This window comes from Nycticebus coucang, chromosome 22 (genome assembly GCF_027406575.1).
Source record: "Nycticebus coucang isolate mNycCou1 chromosome 22, mNycCou1.pri, whole genome shotgun sequence".
Lineage (NCBI taxonomy): Eukaryota > Metazoa > Chordata > Mammalia > Primates > Lorisidae > Nycticebus > Nycticebus coucang.
The window spans coordinates 20,098,761-20,111,818 of NC_069801.1; the positions used below are offsets into that span (position 1 = coordinate 20,098,761).

At 42.7% G+C, this 13,058-nt stretch overlaps 1 protein-coding gene across 2 annotated transcripts; it reads left to right on the top strand.

The window, feature by feature from the left end:
* Positions 1–1,339: 1,339 nt before the first annotated feature.
* Positions 1,340–12,399, top strand: PDIK1L (PDLIM1 interacting kinase 1 like). Of its 2 annotated transcripts, none has more exons than XM_053577082.1 (3): positions 1,340–1,583; positions 5,568–5,869; positions 8,537–12,399. In XM_053577082.1, the coding sequence occupies exons 2-3, from the start codon at positions 5,585–5,587 to the stop codon at positions 9,275–9,277; spliced, it is 1,026 nt and encodes a 341-aa protein (XP_053433057.1). In that variant the 5' UTR covers positions 1,340–1,583; positions 5,568–5,584; the 3' UTR covers positions 9,278–12,399. The 2 variants fall into 2 exon arrangements, with proteins under 2 accessions (XP_053433057.1, XP_053433056.1); XM_053577081.1 differs by lacking the exon at positions 1,340–1,583 and adding an exon at positions 1,932–2,067.
* The last annotated feature ends 659 nt before the right edge of the window (positions 12,400–13,058 follow it).

Here is a 13,058-nt window from a genome sequence, read left to right on the forward strand (position 1 = left end):
ACTCTCAGTTCTGCAGCCAGCTTGAAAGGAGGGGCTCCTGTGATGTTTATTAACTGAGACAGGGGCGGGGAGGTGTGGCTCACCTGTAATCCTAGCACTCTGGGAGGAGGAGGGTGGGTTGCCTGAGCTCAAGGGTTTGAGACCATCCTGAACCAGAGTGAAATCTTGTCTCTAAAAATAGCCCTGCATTGTGGCAGGCTCCTATAGTCCCAGCTACTTGGGAGGCTGAGACAAGAGAACTGCTTAAGCCCAAGAGTTTGAGGTTGCTGTGAGCTGCGATGCCATAGCACTCTACTGAGGGCGACAAAGTGAGACTGTCTTAAAAAAAATAAAATAACTGAGACAAACCAAAGGCAAAGGCTAATCTGACCAAAAAAATACACCTTAATTCTGATCAGTAACACCACACAGATAGCTTCTACACAGAGCTGTCCACATTTTTCCTCTACTTTTGAGGATGGGAAATAAGTCATGTCATGTCAGTATTACCGGCATACAAGTGAAGACTGATAACATGGACGGTACTCAGGACAAAGTCCAAACGGATTAGAGTCCTTTGAAGGTTTTTGTTTAGGGGGGAGGGGCTGAGCGGAGTCGGGTGTTCAAAGTAGATGCATCCCAAAACAAAAACTTTCAGTCAAATGAGGTAGAAGTGTTTCTTCACCTGTAAAAAGCAGGATTGGTAATAAAGCCTCCCCTTGAGGGGCTTGGTTAAGATCAAATGAGATCATTTATATAAAGCCCGAATCTAGTCCTGGTCTCTCGGAGAAAAGTCGGTAAATGGAAGACAGAAAATATGCTGATCTTTGAGCACAGTAACAGATATTCTATATGTATGCTGCTTTTACAGAGTGCAGGGAGGAGGAACAATTCACTTACTAACAAATAGTAGCCGCAGAAGAAATGAGGGAAGACACGGTCCTTTCTAGCAGATGCTTACTGATCTGTGTAACTAACTGGATGACCCTGGTCTCTTCAGTGACCATGAGCCCCAGGCTGATGTCAGGCCCACTGCAGGCCGGGATCTGACAGCGGTGTCGCAGTCAAACTACTCTGGCGGCTGCGGCTCCCCCACTGAGTGTCCCGACCCGAGGAAACCGCGAGACTGCAGTCGAGCGTGGCCCTATCCGGCTCGGGCCTTGGCCTCTTCCCACTTACAGGCCGCAGACCCACCTTACACCAAGAGCCCGCCGGGCGGGGCGTCATCGCCCCCTCCCTCCCCGCGCCAGGCAGTGGGCCCCCGATTCCTAGCCGCTGCAGCCGAGAACAATGAGGCGCCGGGTTCTTTAAGGGAGATACCACCGCGCCGGCGGGGCAGGGGACACCGTCTCCCAGATGATCGCGCCCAGCCCCGCGCCGCCGCCGCCTCGGCAACTGCACCGCCAGCAAACATGGCTCAGTGACTTCGACAAAAGGTGCAGCCTCCCTCCTGGTGGTGCAGACGCCAGCCCTCCCTGCTCGGGCCGCGCCTCTTCGCGGGCCCGCCAAAGAGCCCCAAGTCCCGCAGGCACCTGAGGCCCACACGGGAAAAGATGCACCAAACGTTCCACCCTGGCGACCCCCGCACACCAGCCCGCAGCTCGGTAGGTTAGAATGAAGGCGGGGATGAGGAGGGAAAGTCCGCAGCCAGGTGCGCTCAGCTCCCGGCCGGATCTGCTCCTCCGAGTAACTCCCGTGGGCCCTGTGCGCCTGCTGCAGCTGGAGGGCTTCGGAGCCTGGACGCAGAATGGGCTCCTGCTCCCAGGCCCCGCCACCCCTGCCCGGAGGGGCACCAGTGGTGCGCTCCCGAGCGCGCACACCTCCGGCGACTGCTATCTGGGCAAAGCCAAGGGAAAGGGGAGTGAGCCGAGCGCCGGGCGCGCGCCCAATGGACTACACACCACTTCCCCGCTCGAGCTACGGAAAGTCGTAGGGGGGCGGGGCCGTCTAGCGTAAGGGGGTGTGTCCGCGCGCACCACGGGGGCGCGCGCCGGTCTCTGACTGGAGGCCGCGGCGGCGGAGGCGCGAGCTATTCGATAATGGCGGCCTGCAGAGCCCGTGAGAAGGAGAGGCAGCGGCTACCCTGAGGTAATGCTGACCCTTAGGTGTGGCTCCGAGGCCGTGCTGCAGAGCCGACTGCCCTGCATGTGCTTCCCTTTCCAGGAGGCCTGACACAGACTTGTCAGCGAAATCATCTCGGAGAAGGCCCCGCACCCCTCAGGCCACCGGCCTCCGGCCCCAGCTGCGGCCTCCTCTCACACCAGGGCCACCACCCCAAGCCTCGGCGTTCTGCCCCCAGGCCCAAGGAAATGAGGCTGCTCCTGGATTGGCTACTGCTTCACCTCTGGGTGAAGGGCCTGGGGACGATCCCCTCAGGGTTTCATCTGATCCTGGTGGAGGAGGGGGAGGGCCTGATGCTTGGCCAATGAGCGCGGCCTGAGCTGCCGCGTCGGGCAACACCTCTGGCCAGGACTGGCCCTTCCTGGCCACCAGCAGGTGTATGGCCTGGCCGGTCCCTGTCCTAAAGCTGGATTAGCACCGCAGGCATGAGTGCCCGGGAAATACCATCGTAAACCCCTTAGGTTCGCACTTGATGAATCATTTGATCCAGGATTCCGTAAACACCCTCCCTCCTTCTTCAAGAAGGTGCACTTTCCTCTATGGATTATACCAAACCGGAGTTGGATAGGGGATTGCTTCAAAACAATGAGCACTTTGAGATAGAAGGTAATTGGCGATCCACACAGAGCAGAGCTGGAAAGAACGCCCGCTGTGTAGTTAGCTGGGGCAGAGGATTCTATGGTAGACATTAGGAATACAGTAGAAATTTGAAGGGTAGGTGATCAGTCAGAGGAAGTGGAACTTAAAGCAATCTCCGACGTGGTCATTTTATTTCTTGACTGACTGATTGATTGGATCTCGCTCTGTAGCCCAGGCTAGAGTGCAGTGACATCATCGTAGCTGACAGCAACCTCCACCGCATGGGCCTTAGTGTTCCTCAGCCTCCCACCTAGCTGGGATGGCAGGCATACACCACCTTGCCCTGCTACTTCTTTTTGTAGCTAAGGAGTGTAAGTTCTTGCTCAGGCTGGTCTCATACTTATGAGCACAAGCAATCCTCCCGCTTCAGCCTCCACTTAAAGTAGCTGTTCTTAATTTTTCAGTTTTTTGTTTCCCCAGATGTAAAACATAAATATTGTATAATCTCGTTATTTTTTCTTGCCCATGGTGACAGTCTACACTGAGAAATTTCTTCCTGAAGCTGATAAGAATCTTGAAATTCTCAGCACTGTGGGAGGCTGAGGAGGGAGGATTGCTAGAGCTCAGGAGTTCAAGACTTGCCTGAGCGAGAGTGAGACCCCGACTCCCAAAAAAAATGGAAAAACCGGGCGGCCTTGTGGCTCAAAGGAGTAGGGCGCCAGCCCCATATGCTGGAGGTGGTGGGTTCAAACCCAGCCCCGGCCAAAAACTGCAAAAAAAAAAAAAAAAAGGAAAAACCCAGCCGGGTGCTGTAGCTGGCGAGCGCCTATAATCCCCTGCGGCTTCCAGAGGCTGAGACAGCGGGATGCCCACATTCCGAGTCTGAGGTTGCAGTGAGCTTTGACGCCATTGCACTCTGCTCAGGGCATAGGGTGGGAAGGACTCTGTCTCAAAAACAACAAAAGAACAAGAATCTTGAAATTCTTTGGGGGATGAGGAGGCACTTTTTTCATTTATTTTGCAAGAAATAAGATAATATAAGAAGGCTGGGGCGGGCGCGGGGCTCACACATGTAATCCTAACACTCTTATGAGTTCGAGACCAGACTGAGCAAGAGTGAGACCCTGTTCTCAACTAAAAATAGAAAAACTGAGGGAAGAAGATTGCTTGAGCCCAAGAGTTGGCAGTTGCTCTGAGCTATGACACCACGGCACTCTACCCAGGGCAACAGTTTGAAACTCTGTCTCAAAAAAAGAAAAAAGCCCGGGCGCAGTAGTTCTCGCCTTCGGAATCCCAGCACACTGGGAGGCCGAGGTGGGTAATTTGCCTGAGGTCACAGGTTCCAGACCAGCCTGAGACAGAGTGAAACCCCTTCTCTAAAAATAGTTGGGAGTTGTGGCAGGCGCCTGTAGTCCCACGTACTCGGGAGGCTGAGGCAAGAGAATCACTTGAGCCCCAGTGTTGGAGATCGCTGTGAGCTGTGACGTCACGGCACTCTACTGAGGGCGACATAGTGAGACTACCTCAAAAAATAAAAAGGCTGGCCAGGCGCCTTGCTTCACACCTGTAATCCCAGCACTGAGGCTGGGAGGGAGGATTGCTTGAGACCAGGAGTTCCAGGCTTGTCTGAGCAAGAGTGAGACCCTGACTGGTGAAAAAAAATGGAAGAACCCAGCCGGGTGCCAAGGCGAGCGCCTGTAATCCCAGCGGCTTCCGACACTGAAGCAGTGGGATGCCCACAGCCTGAGTCCGAGGTTGCAGGGAGCTACGACGCCATTGCACTCTGCTCAAGGCATAGGGTGGGACTCTGTCGCCACCAAAAAAAAAAAAAAAAAGGCCGGGCACCATGGCTCCTGTAATCCTCCACTCTGGGAGGTTGAGGCGTGGATTGCCTGAGCTCACGGGTTAGAGACCAGCCGAGCGAAACCCTGGCTCTAAAAAAAAAGTCCCAGCTACTTGGAGGCTGAGGCAAGAGAATCACTTAAGCCCAGCAGTTGGAGGTTGCTGTGAGCTGTGATGCTACGGCACTCTACCCAGGGTGACAGCTTGAGGCTCTGTCTCAAAAAAAAAAAAAAAAAAGCTGGGCGTTGTGGTGGGCACCTGTAGTCCCAGCTACTTGGGAGGCTGAGGCAAGAGAATCACTTAAGCCCAGGAGTTTGAGGTTGCTGTGAGGTATGACACAACAGCACTCCACCCCAGGGCGAATAAGTGAGACTGTTCACCCCCCAAAAAAGATAAGAAACAAAATTAAAATATGAACATATATAGGTTGGCCATTTACTTTTAAATAATAACTAAATATTTTTGGTTGTATAAATGAGCTCTGGTTTACTTTCAGTCCTTAAGCATAAACCTTTCTGTGAGAGATTATTGTTTTTGCTGCTTTTTGATCTTTTATGTGTATGTTAGCCTTAAGGAGAAGCAAGGTTTTTGATTCCTTGTCTTTTTCATGATCAGTAAGAAGGCTGACTTTTGGGGCTTATTTTTAACAGTGTTGTTTTCAAGCAGTTCACATAAGAGGCAATATAATGTAGTGCTTAAAATTGTTGATGTCCAAGCCAGATGACCCTGTTTCAACCCCAGGTCTGTAACTGTTTGGGCATTTTACTTAACCTCTCAATGCTTTACTTTCCATATATGTAAAATGACCATAATAATGTACCTACTTCATAAGACTATTGTAGGGATTGAATAAATTTAGTATTATATAGTGCCTAAAATAGTTTTTGATACATAAGTATTAGCTTTATTTTTATTAAATCTGCCCTAGATACAGCAAATATCCTTCACGCCAAATAGTGGGTCAGATTACTAAATCATATGTAAGAAGAAATACAAGGTAAGTAGGTATACCTAATTTCAACAGAGCACTTTGTTGGTTTTTCCAGAAACCTCGACCTTGAAGATGGTGAGTAGCCAGCCAAAGTACGATCTAATACGGGAGGTAGGCCGAGGTAGTTACGGTGTTGTGTATGAAGCAGTCATCAGAAAGACCTCTGCACGGGTGGCAGTGAAGAAAATTCGATGCCATGCACCTGAAAATGTTGAACTAGCCCTTCGTGAGTTCTGGGCACTAAGCAGTATCAAGAGCCAACACCCAAATGTGATTCACTTGGAGGAATGCATCCTACAAAAAGATGGGATGGTGCAAAAGATGTCCCACGGCTCTAATTCTTCCCTTTATTTACAGGTATGTGTTGTTGAATGAGAAATAGAAATGATATGAACACCACACTAGAGAAAGGCCTTATGAAAAATAAAAAGAAAGAAACGAACATAGCTTTTGGTCAACAAGAAGAGGAATGAAAGGGTCAAATGAAAGTCTCCCTTTAAATGCATGTGTTTTGTAGTTAGGACTAGATGGGGGTCTGCCAAGAATTGAGATGTTTGCTTTGAAACAAGGTTTTATTTAAACCAGTGATGCACATACCTAAAAATAACTGAAGCCACCTGTTATGGATTGGTACTTGCCAGTCTGCATAGGATAGGGCAAGGAGCTAGAGAAGTCCTTGAGATTAGAGTCTAATAAATTCACTTCTTTGAAATCAGTGTTTTTTGGAACTGAAGACAGAAGAAAAGGAAAAACTCAACAACCAATAGCAACACACCCATAGGTAATTCAACATCTCTTGTGTAAATTCATGCAATTCCAGTTAATTTTCATGATGTAGTTTAGCACCTGAATGTTAATTAAGGCTGTTAATTAAGCGCTAACATTTGGGTTCCTACTTGGTTCCATAATCTGTGCCGAGTGCCAGTTGCTCAAAACAATACTATGAGGAAAATACTATTATCTTCATTACAGATGAAGAAACCGAAGTTTAGAATAGAGAATTAATTTATCCAAAGTCACATAGCTAGTAAGCAATAGAGATGGGACCTGAACATAAACTTTCAGCTAAAGCTTATGTTCTCTTAACTTACAAGTTACTCTTTTTAGACATGGGGAAAGCATTAATATAGGAAAACAGAAATGTTTTATGTTTTGTTTTTTTTTGTGAGCTTCTACCATAAATTAAAATCTCTAGTAGCACTATATTCATTGAGTAGAAAAAAAACTTAAGACATAGTTTGTTAGAGGCCAGAACAGAATTTCTTCTGTTCTGAGTTAAGAGGTTGCTGTGAGCTATGATGTCACAGCCTCTACCAAAGGTAACAAAGTGAAACTCTGTCTCAAAAAAAAAGAAAAGTAAAAATTCTGATGTGAATTTTTTTTTTTTTTTGTAGAGACAGAGTCTCACTGTACCGCCCTCGGGTAGAGTGCCGTGGCGTCACACGGCTCACAGCAACCTCTAACTCTTGGGCTTACGCGATTCTCTTGTCTCAGCCTCCCGAGCAGCTGGACTACAGGCGCCCGCCACAACGCCCGGCTATTTTTTTTGTTGTTGCGGTTTGGCCGGGGCTGGGTTTGAACCCGCCACCCTCGGCATATGGGGCTGGCGCCCTACTCACTGAGCCACAGGCACTGCCCCTCTGATGTGAATTTTTATGTTAAAATGCATATTTTATTTTATTTTTTGAGACAGAGTCTCACTTTGTCCACCCTTGGTAAAATGCCATGGCATGACAGCTCACAGCAACCTCAAATTCTTGTATGCAAGCAACTTTCTTGCGTCAACCTCCTGAGTAGCTGAGACTACAGGTGCCTGCCACAACACCCATCTATTTTTTTAGAGATGAGGTCTTGCTCTGGCTAAGGCTGGTCTTGAACCTGTGAGCTCAGGCAATCCACCCACCTCGGCCTCCCTACTGCTGGGATTATAGGCATGAGCCACCACTACTGGCTGCAAATTTGATTTTTAGAAATTGCTTTTTAAAAGCCATCCAGTAATAGAGATAGCCAGTATATTTGCATTCTGTCTACAGATGTTTACGAAGTAATGATGTTAGTCTTTACTTTATCAGTGACTATAAGAACACTTTATTTCTGCAACTAGCTGTTCCTTCATCATATTTCTCTCCAGTTTCACAGGTTATATTGATAGTGTATGTGCAATGAACAAGAAGCTTATTTTAGGCACTTTCATTGAAGTTTCATTAAGGTTATACTCTCACTGGCAATTTCCTAGGTCTGTCTGCTGAAACTTTGGTCTTTTCATGAAGCTGTGAGCTAGGTTGGTAGAGTTCAGCTCCGTGAACACATGCAGAAAATCTATGGCCAGTTAGATGCTTCAAAATAGAGCTAGTTTTAAATAAATTTTTACCTCTTGGATTGGAAGTTCGGTGTGTGTTCATTAGGGACAGTAACAGTTTGAAGTAGTTTAAACTGAAGTTTAAAATGAACATAAGAAAGCACTTAACAAAAATATGCACGTAATTGCCACTGAAAACTAGAAACTGACTTAACCTTTGAATCAATTTTCTTTTTTTTTTTTTTTTTTTCATGTCTTATTACTAATTTACCCATACATCTCCTTTTATTAAACAGCATACAGTTTAACTGGTGTTCTTTGCCAATTTAATCTTCAGATTGCTATCTTAAAATGATTATTTAGCTCCCAACATCCTTGTAAAAAATTACAGAGTCAGCTTCATTAACGGGTGTTATTATTACAAAATGGTCACCTCTAATGCCAGCAATTAACAGGAGCTGATCCATATATTATCAATCCAGGATTAGACGAAGATTAATTTTTTTACTTTACTGCCTGGCACAAAAATGAAGAAATGCAAATAGCTTTAGCAGATTTTGTTGGAGAACTTCAATTTTATTCTCCCTCCACAAAAGAACTTCTTGGACTAACTTTATTACTTTTATAACTCCTAAAAATTATTTCCTCAGTATCAATTTTCTTTTTTATAACGAAATCATATAACCTGTGCAGATTATTATAATCTATTTTTTTCCTTCTTCTAGCTTGTGGAGACTTCATTAAAAGGGGAAATTGCCTTTGATCCCAGAAGCGCCTATTACTTATGGTTTGTGATGGATTTTTGTGACGGAGGAGATATGAATGAATATCTGTTGTCCAGAAAGCCCAATCGTAAAACTAACACCAGCTTTATGCTTCAACTGAGCAGTGCCCTGGCTTTCTTGCATAAAAACCAGATCATCCACCGAGATCTTAAGCCTGACAACATCCTGATTTCTCAAAGCAGGTTGGATACCAGTGACTTGGAACCCACACTGAAAGTGGCTGATTTTGGTCTAAGTAAAGTTTGTTCAGCCTCTGGACAGAACCCTGAAGAACCTGTCAGTGTAAACAAGTGTTTCCTTTCCACAGCATGTGGAACAGATTTCTACATGGCTCCTGAAGTGTGGGAAGGTCATTATACAGCAAAAGCTGACATCTTTGCTCTTGGGATTATCATCTGGGCAATGCTGGAAAGGATCACATTCATAGACACTGAGACAAAGAAGGAACTCCTGGGGAGTTATGTAAAACAAGGAACTGAGATCGTGCCTGTTGGGGAAGCTCTTCTGGAAAATCCCAAAATGGAACTTCTTATTCCTGTGAAGAAAAAGTCTATGAATGGCCGAATGAAACAACTGATTAAGGAAATGCTGGCTGCCAACCCTCAGGATCGTCCAGATGCTTTTGAACTAGAACTCAGATTAGTACAAATTGCATTTAAAGATAACAGTTGGGAAACATGACACATATTATTTGCAAATATCTTGGATGATATGCTGCTTCTGTTTTAACAGTGATGCAACATTATGTGGCTGAAAAAGAATATAAAAAGCTAAACTCCACCTTCTAAGGGTTTAGATTTTATTGCGGGTGGTTTTTTCCTCATTTTTCTTAAATCCAAGTTGGCCATTTTGTTAGTATGTTTCAAATGTATATTACCGATGTGGGTGTAAATTTTTTTTAAATGATCATTGGTAGAAGTTTGGCAGGAAAATTCTCTAGGAGCCAAGAAAAGAAGAGGTGCAGTTTTCTGGAAATATGTCTCTAACTATTTTAGACATTCCTCGTCAGTATTATGAATTTCCATGGAAGAAGAGGTTTGCATGCTGGCAATGCAACCTTTGAAACTTTGTAAAGGAAACATATATGTATATATTTATGTTTATGTAAGTACGTGAATGTGTGCATTTTGCATTCCATATGAAGAAAATGCCACTTCTGTTTAAATTATTTGATGTAGGTTCAGGTTTTTGAGATTTGCTGGTGAAATCAGTTATGAAAAATAAAAGAACCTTCCCTCATTTTTCTACCCTGTCCCTCCCTCTAATTAAATCATATTAAGTTTTTTTTTCTATTTTTATAATGTTATACAGCTCTTAAAAAAGCATCATTTTGGAGGGTCTAAAATTATCTGATTAAACATAAAGGAAACTAAGTAATCCAAAGCTGCTGAAGTATGTTTGAGCTCTCCAGTGCCCTATAGCTGCAAGAGTTGAATTAGTCACACAATCATATGGTAGCAGGTTGGCAAGGACATTGGTGATTCAGTCAGACTTTATTTAGGTAACTGGGCATTTATTTAACCAATTAAACCACTGCATTGGGACATACCTGCACTTGAACTTTTATAATCTGATATAAATCTGAACACAGGATACTTATGTTTTTGAAACTTGCTATATATGAACTATAATACTTGATATATTTTTGGTTTCAAGACTTTGTTGTCTGTGCCTCAACATAAAGTTGAAGAAACCAAATGAGCTCTACCTTTCACATTGCCTACCCTGATAAGGTCTCTTGTTAAATCACTGGAGTTCCTTTCATTTTGGCACTGATGCAGTTTTCTCTCATCTAATTTGAGAAAGAAATGGTAGTGATATGGTTGTCTTAAATGTCGATCACCTTTTTCTAAAGTGGGAGATGATACTTATAGCGTGGCAAATGGGTAAAATACTGTGGCAACAATTACTATTCAAGTAGAAGAGTTACTGATTTTATACAATCATTTGTTATGGTCTGTGTCAAAAACCAATAGACCATTATTTCTCTGGAAGTTAGATTTTAACTTTATGTAGTTGTCTCCAATTTGTTTTTCTGTAAATGCAGATAGTTAAAATCTAAGGAAAGAATGCTTTCCCAAAGCAAAACATTAACCTTTAAGTTAAATAGACTTTATGCTATATCTAGGTTACTCTTTATAAAGCACTAGCGTCTTTGGTCAAAAGTCAAATAAAATAGTATTAGCATATTAAATTATTGATAGTTTCCATAATCTCAGCTTTTTTGAATTTCCACAGCTATTGGAATATTGCTATCACCATTTTTCCCCTATTTAAAATGTATCCAGAGGACAATAGAAAGTAAACACTACCAAACAATTATAATACCTAAAATTTCTGGCCTATGTGTTATTTGATCTGAAAGTTTAAAATTTGGACTGAAAGGTTTTATTGAAATAAAACCTCTTAAAATGAAAAATCTTATACCTTTACCATCACTTGGAAGCTAATATAAGAATTCTTTTAGAAATTAGAGATGGAGGGCAGCGCCTGTGGCTCAGTGAGCAGGGCGCCAGCCCCATATACCGAGGGTGGCGGGTTCAAACCCAGACCCGGCCAAACTGCAACAAAAAAAAAGAAATTAGAGATGGAAATATGTTGGAACGTCATCATAATTGACCCTCTAATCACCAAATTAGTTTAACACAGATCTTTCTAAGGGAATTGTGTTACTGCGAGTAAGAAAAAGCATCATTATAATGTCTTGTCCATAATGCAGCACTTCAGCAGAGACTCATAGGTTATGGTATGCCCGCTCTTGATTTGCTCTTCAAATATCTGTGTGCTTGGAGCCACAGTTTCCTAAGTACATAGTTTTTAGTCCTGCCTCATTTTAAATAGTTAACAATTAAAAAAAAAAAACAGTTAACAATTATAATTTATTTTGAAAGATTTTACCTATGTGAAGTAAAATTCTTTCTTTCATTGGGGGTAAGGTTATGAGAGTTATAAAGTTTCTTCTGGAATTTTCTCAAGTCCTTGTATTCTAAAATAGCCTGTGATACCAAGCAAAATGATAGTAAATTCTTCTTTCTTCTTTCAGTCAGAGGTATTTATTAAGTACCTACTGTGTGCTCAGCACTAAAAGTCATTTGATAAAATGGCAATTTAAAAAATGGCATTTAGCCGCAGGCCTTTTACAGCCAGGAGTAAGTAATAAAAAATGATCAGCAATATTTGGAAAGTCCTGGGTATTTGCTAGAGGAAGAATGAAAGCAAGACTTTGTGCACAGTGCCTTGCTCATAATAGGTACTCAATAAACAATTATTCCTCATAGAGTCTCTTGCTATGGTTTATAGTGTTTTATGAAATTTGTCTTAATTGAAAAAAAGACCAAATATTTCAAATAAGCTTATAGGCAGCTGTGGCCAGTTAAAATATGGGGTTGTACAGTTAGTTCCTAGAATGTTATTTTGCACTAGTTGTCACTTAGAAAGATGGGGTTCCTGTAGAATTTTGGTGCTAAGGGATACTTTGTCATTACGATGAAGTAAGTGTTAAGTGTCAGATAAATAGCACACAGAATAGTTCTTTTTGCTGGTCTGTTTTTTCTCTTTGTTGTTGTTGTTTTTAATTGTAAATTGTTATCAATCAAACTATTGTAGCAGCTACAAAATAACTCACCAGCATGACAAAATAGTCAAAAAATAAGTCATCAGCACTTCAGAAATGAAAGCAACTTTTGAAATTTTCTTTTAAAATTGTCAAATATATTTTATGAAGAATTTATAAAGGGGGGAAATGATTGTAATTTATTGTTCATGACAGTTTTTTTTTTTTTTTTAAATAAAGTGAGTTTCAACAAAAAAAAATGAGAATCCTACATTGCTGCTTTGGTGACTCTGTGGGTACTACTATAGTGTTTTACTTCATAAGCATAAAAGGGTATAAAATTTGAAATGTATTTTTCACATTTATCTATTAAATGATTCTGAAATAGAAGCTGTTACTGATGAAAAGGTGGTTAAATTGTAAGAGTTCAACATTTCAAAGTCTATAAAATTTGAATGCTCACTACCTATTTGCTTTGTAAGAACTTGTGTTGCCTGAGATGAAATTTAGTTTTCCATTTATCCTTCTATTTCATTAAGCTGAGGGTGCATCCCAGACTCAAAATGATGTATATTAAATTTACTAAGAGGATGTAGTTTTTCAATGTTACATGAGCCCCTGGCTTCTTTCCTATTTAAATAAAAAGTCATTTGGGCCACTTTTTTTTCTTTTATAGGTTTTATTACAAATACCTGAGGATACAGCCCACTCAGTGGTCCAAAGGAAAAGCAGAGGGAAATGGAGACAAACATTAATTCTACATGTGGTCTAGTGACTACAAAAAAAGTAGGCAGCAGGAATTGTGGCTTCTGACTCTGCCACCTTTTCTGGAAAAGCCTTTGTAGAAAGGCAAATTTTGCTTTCTATTTAGAGATTAATTTTTTGAGTTGATCTTTAAATATTTGTATT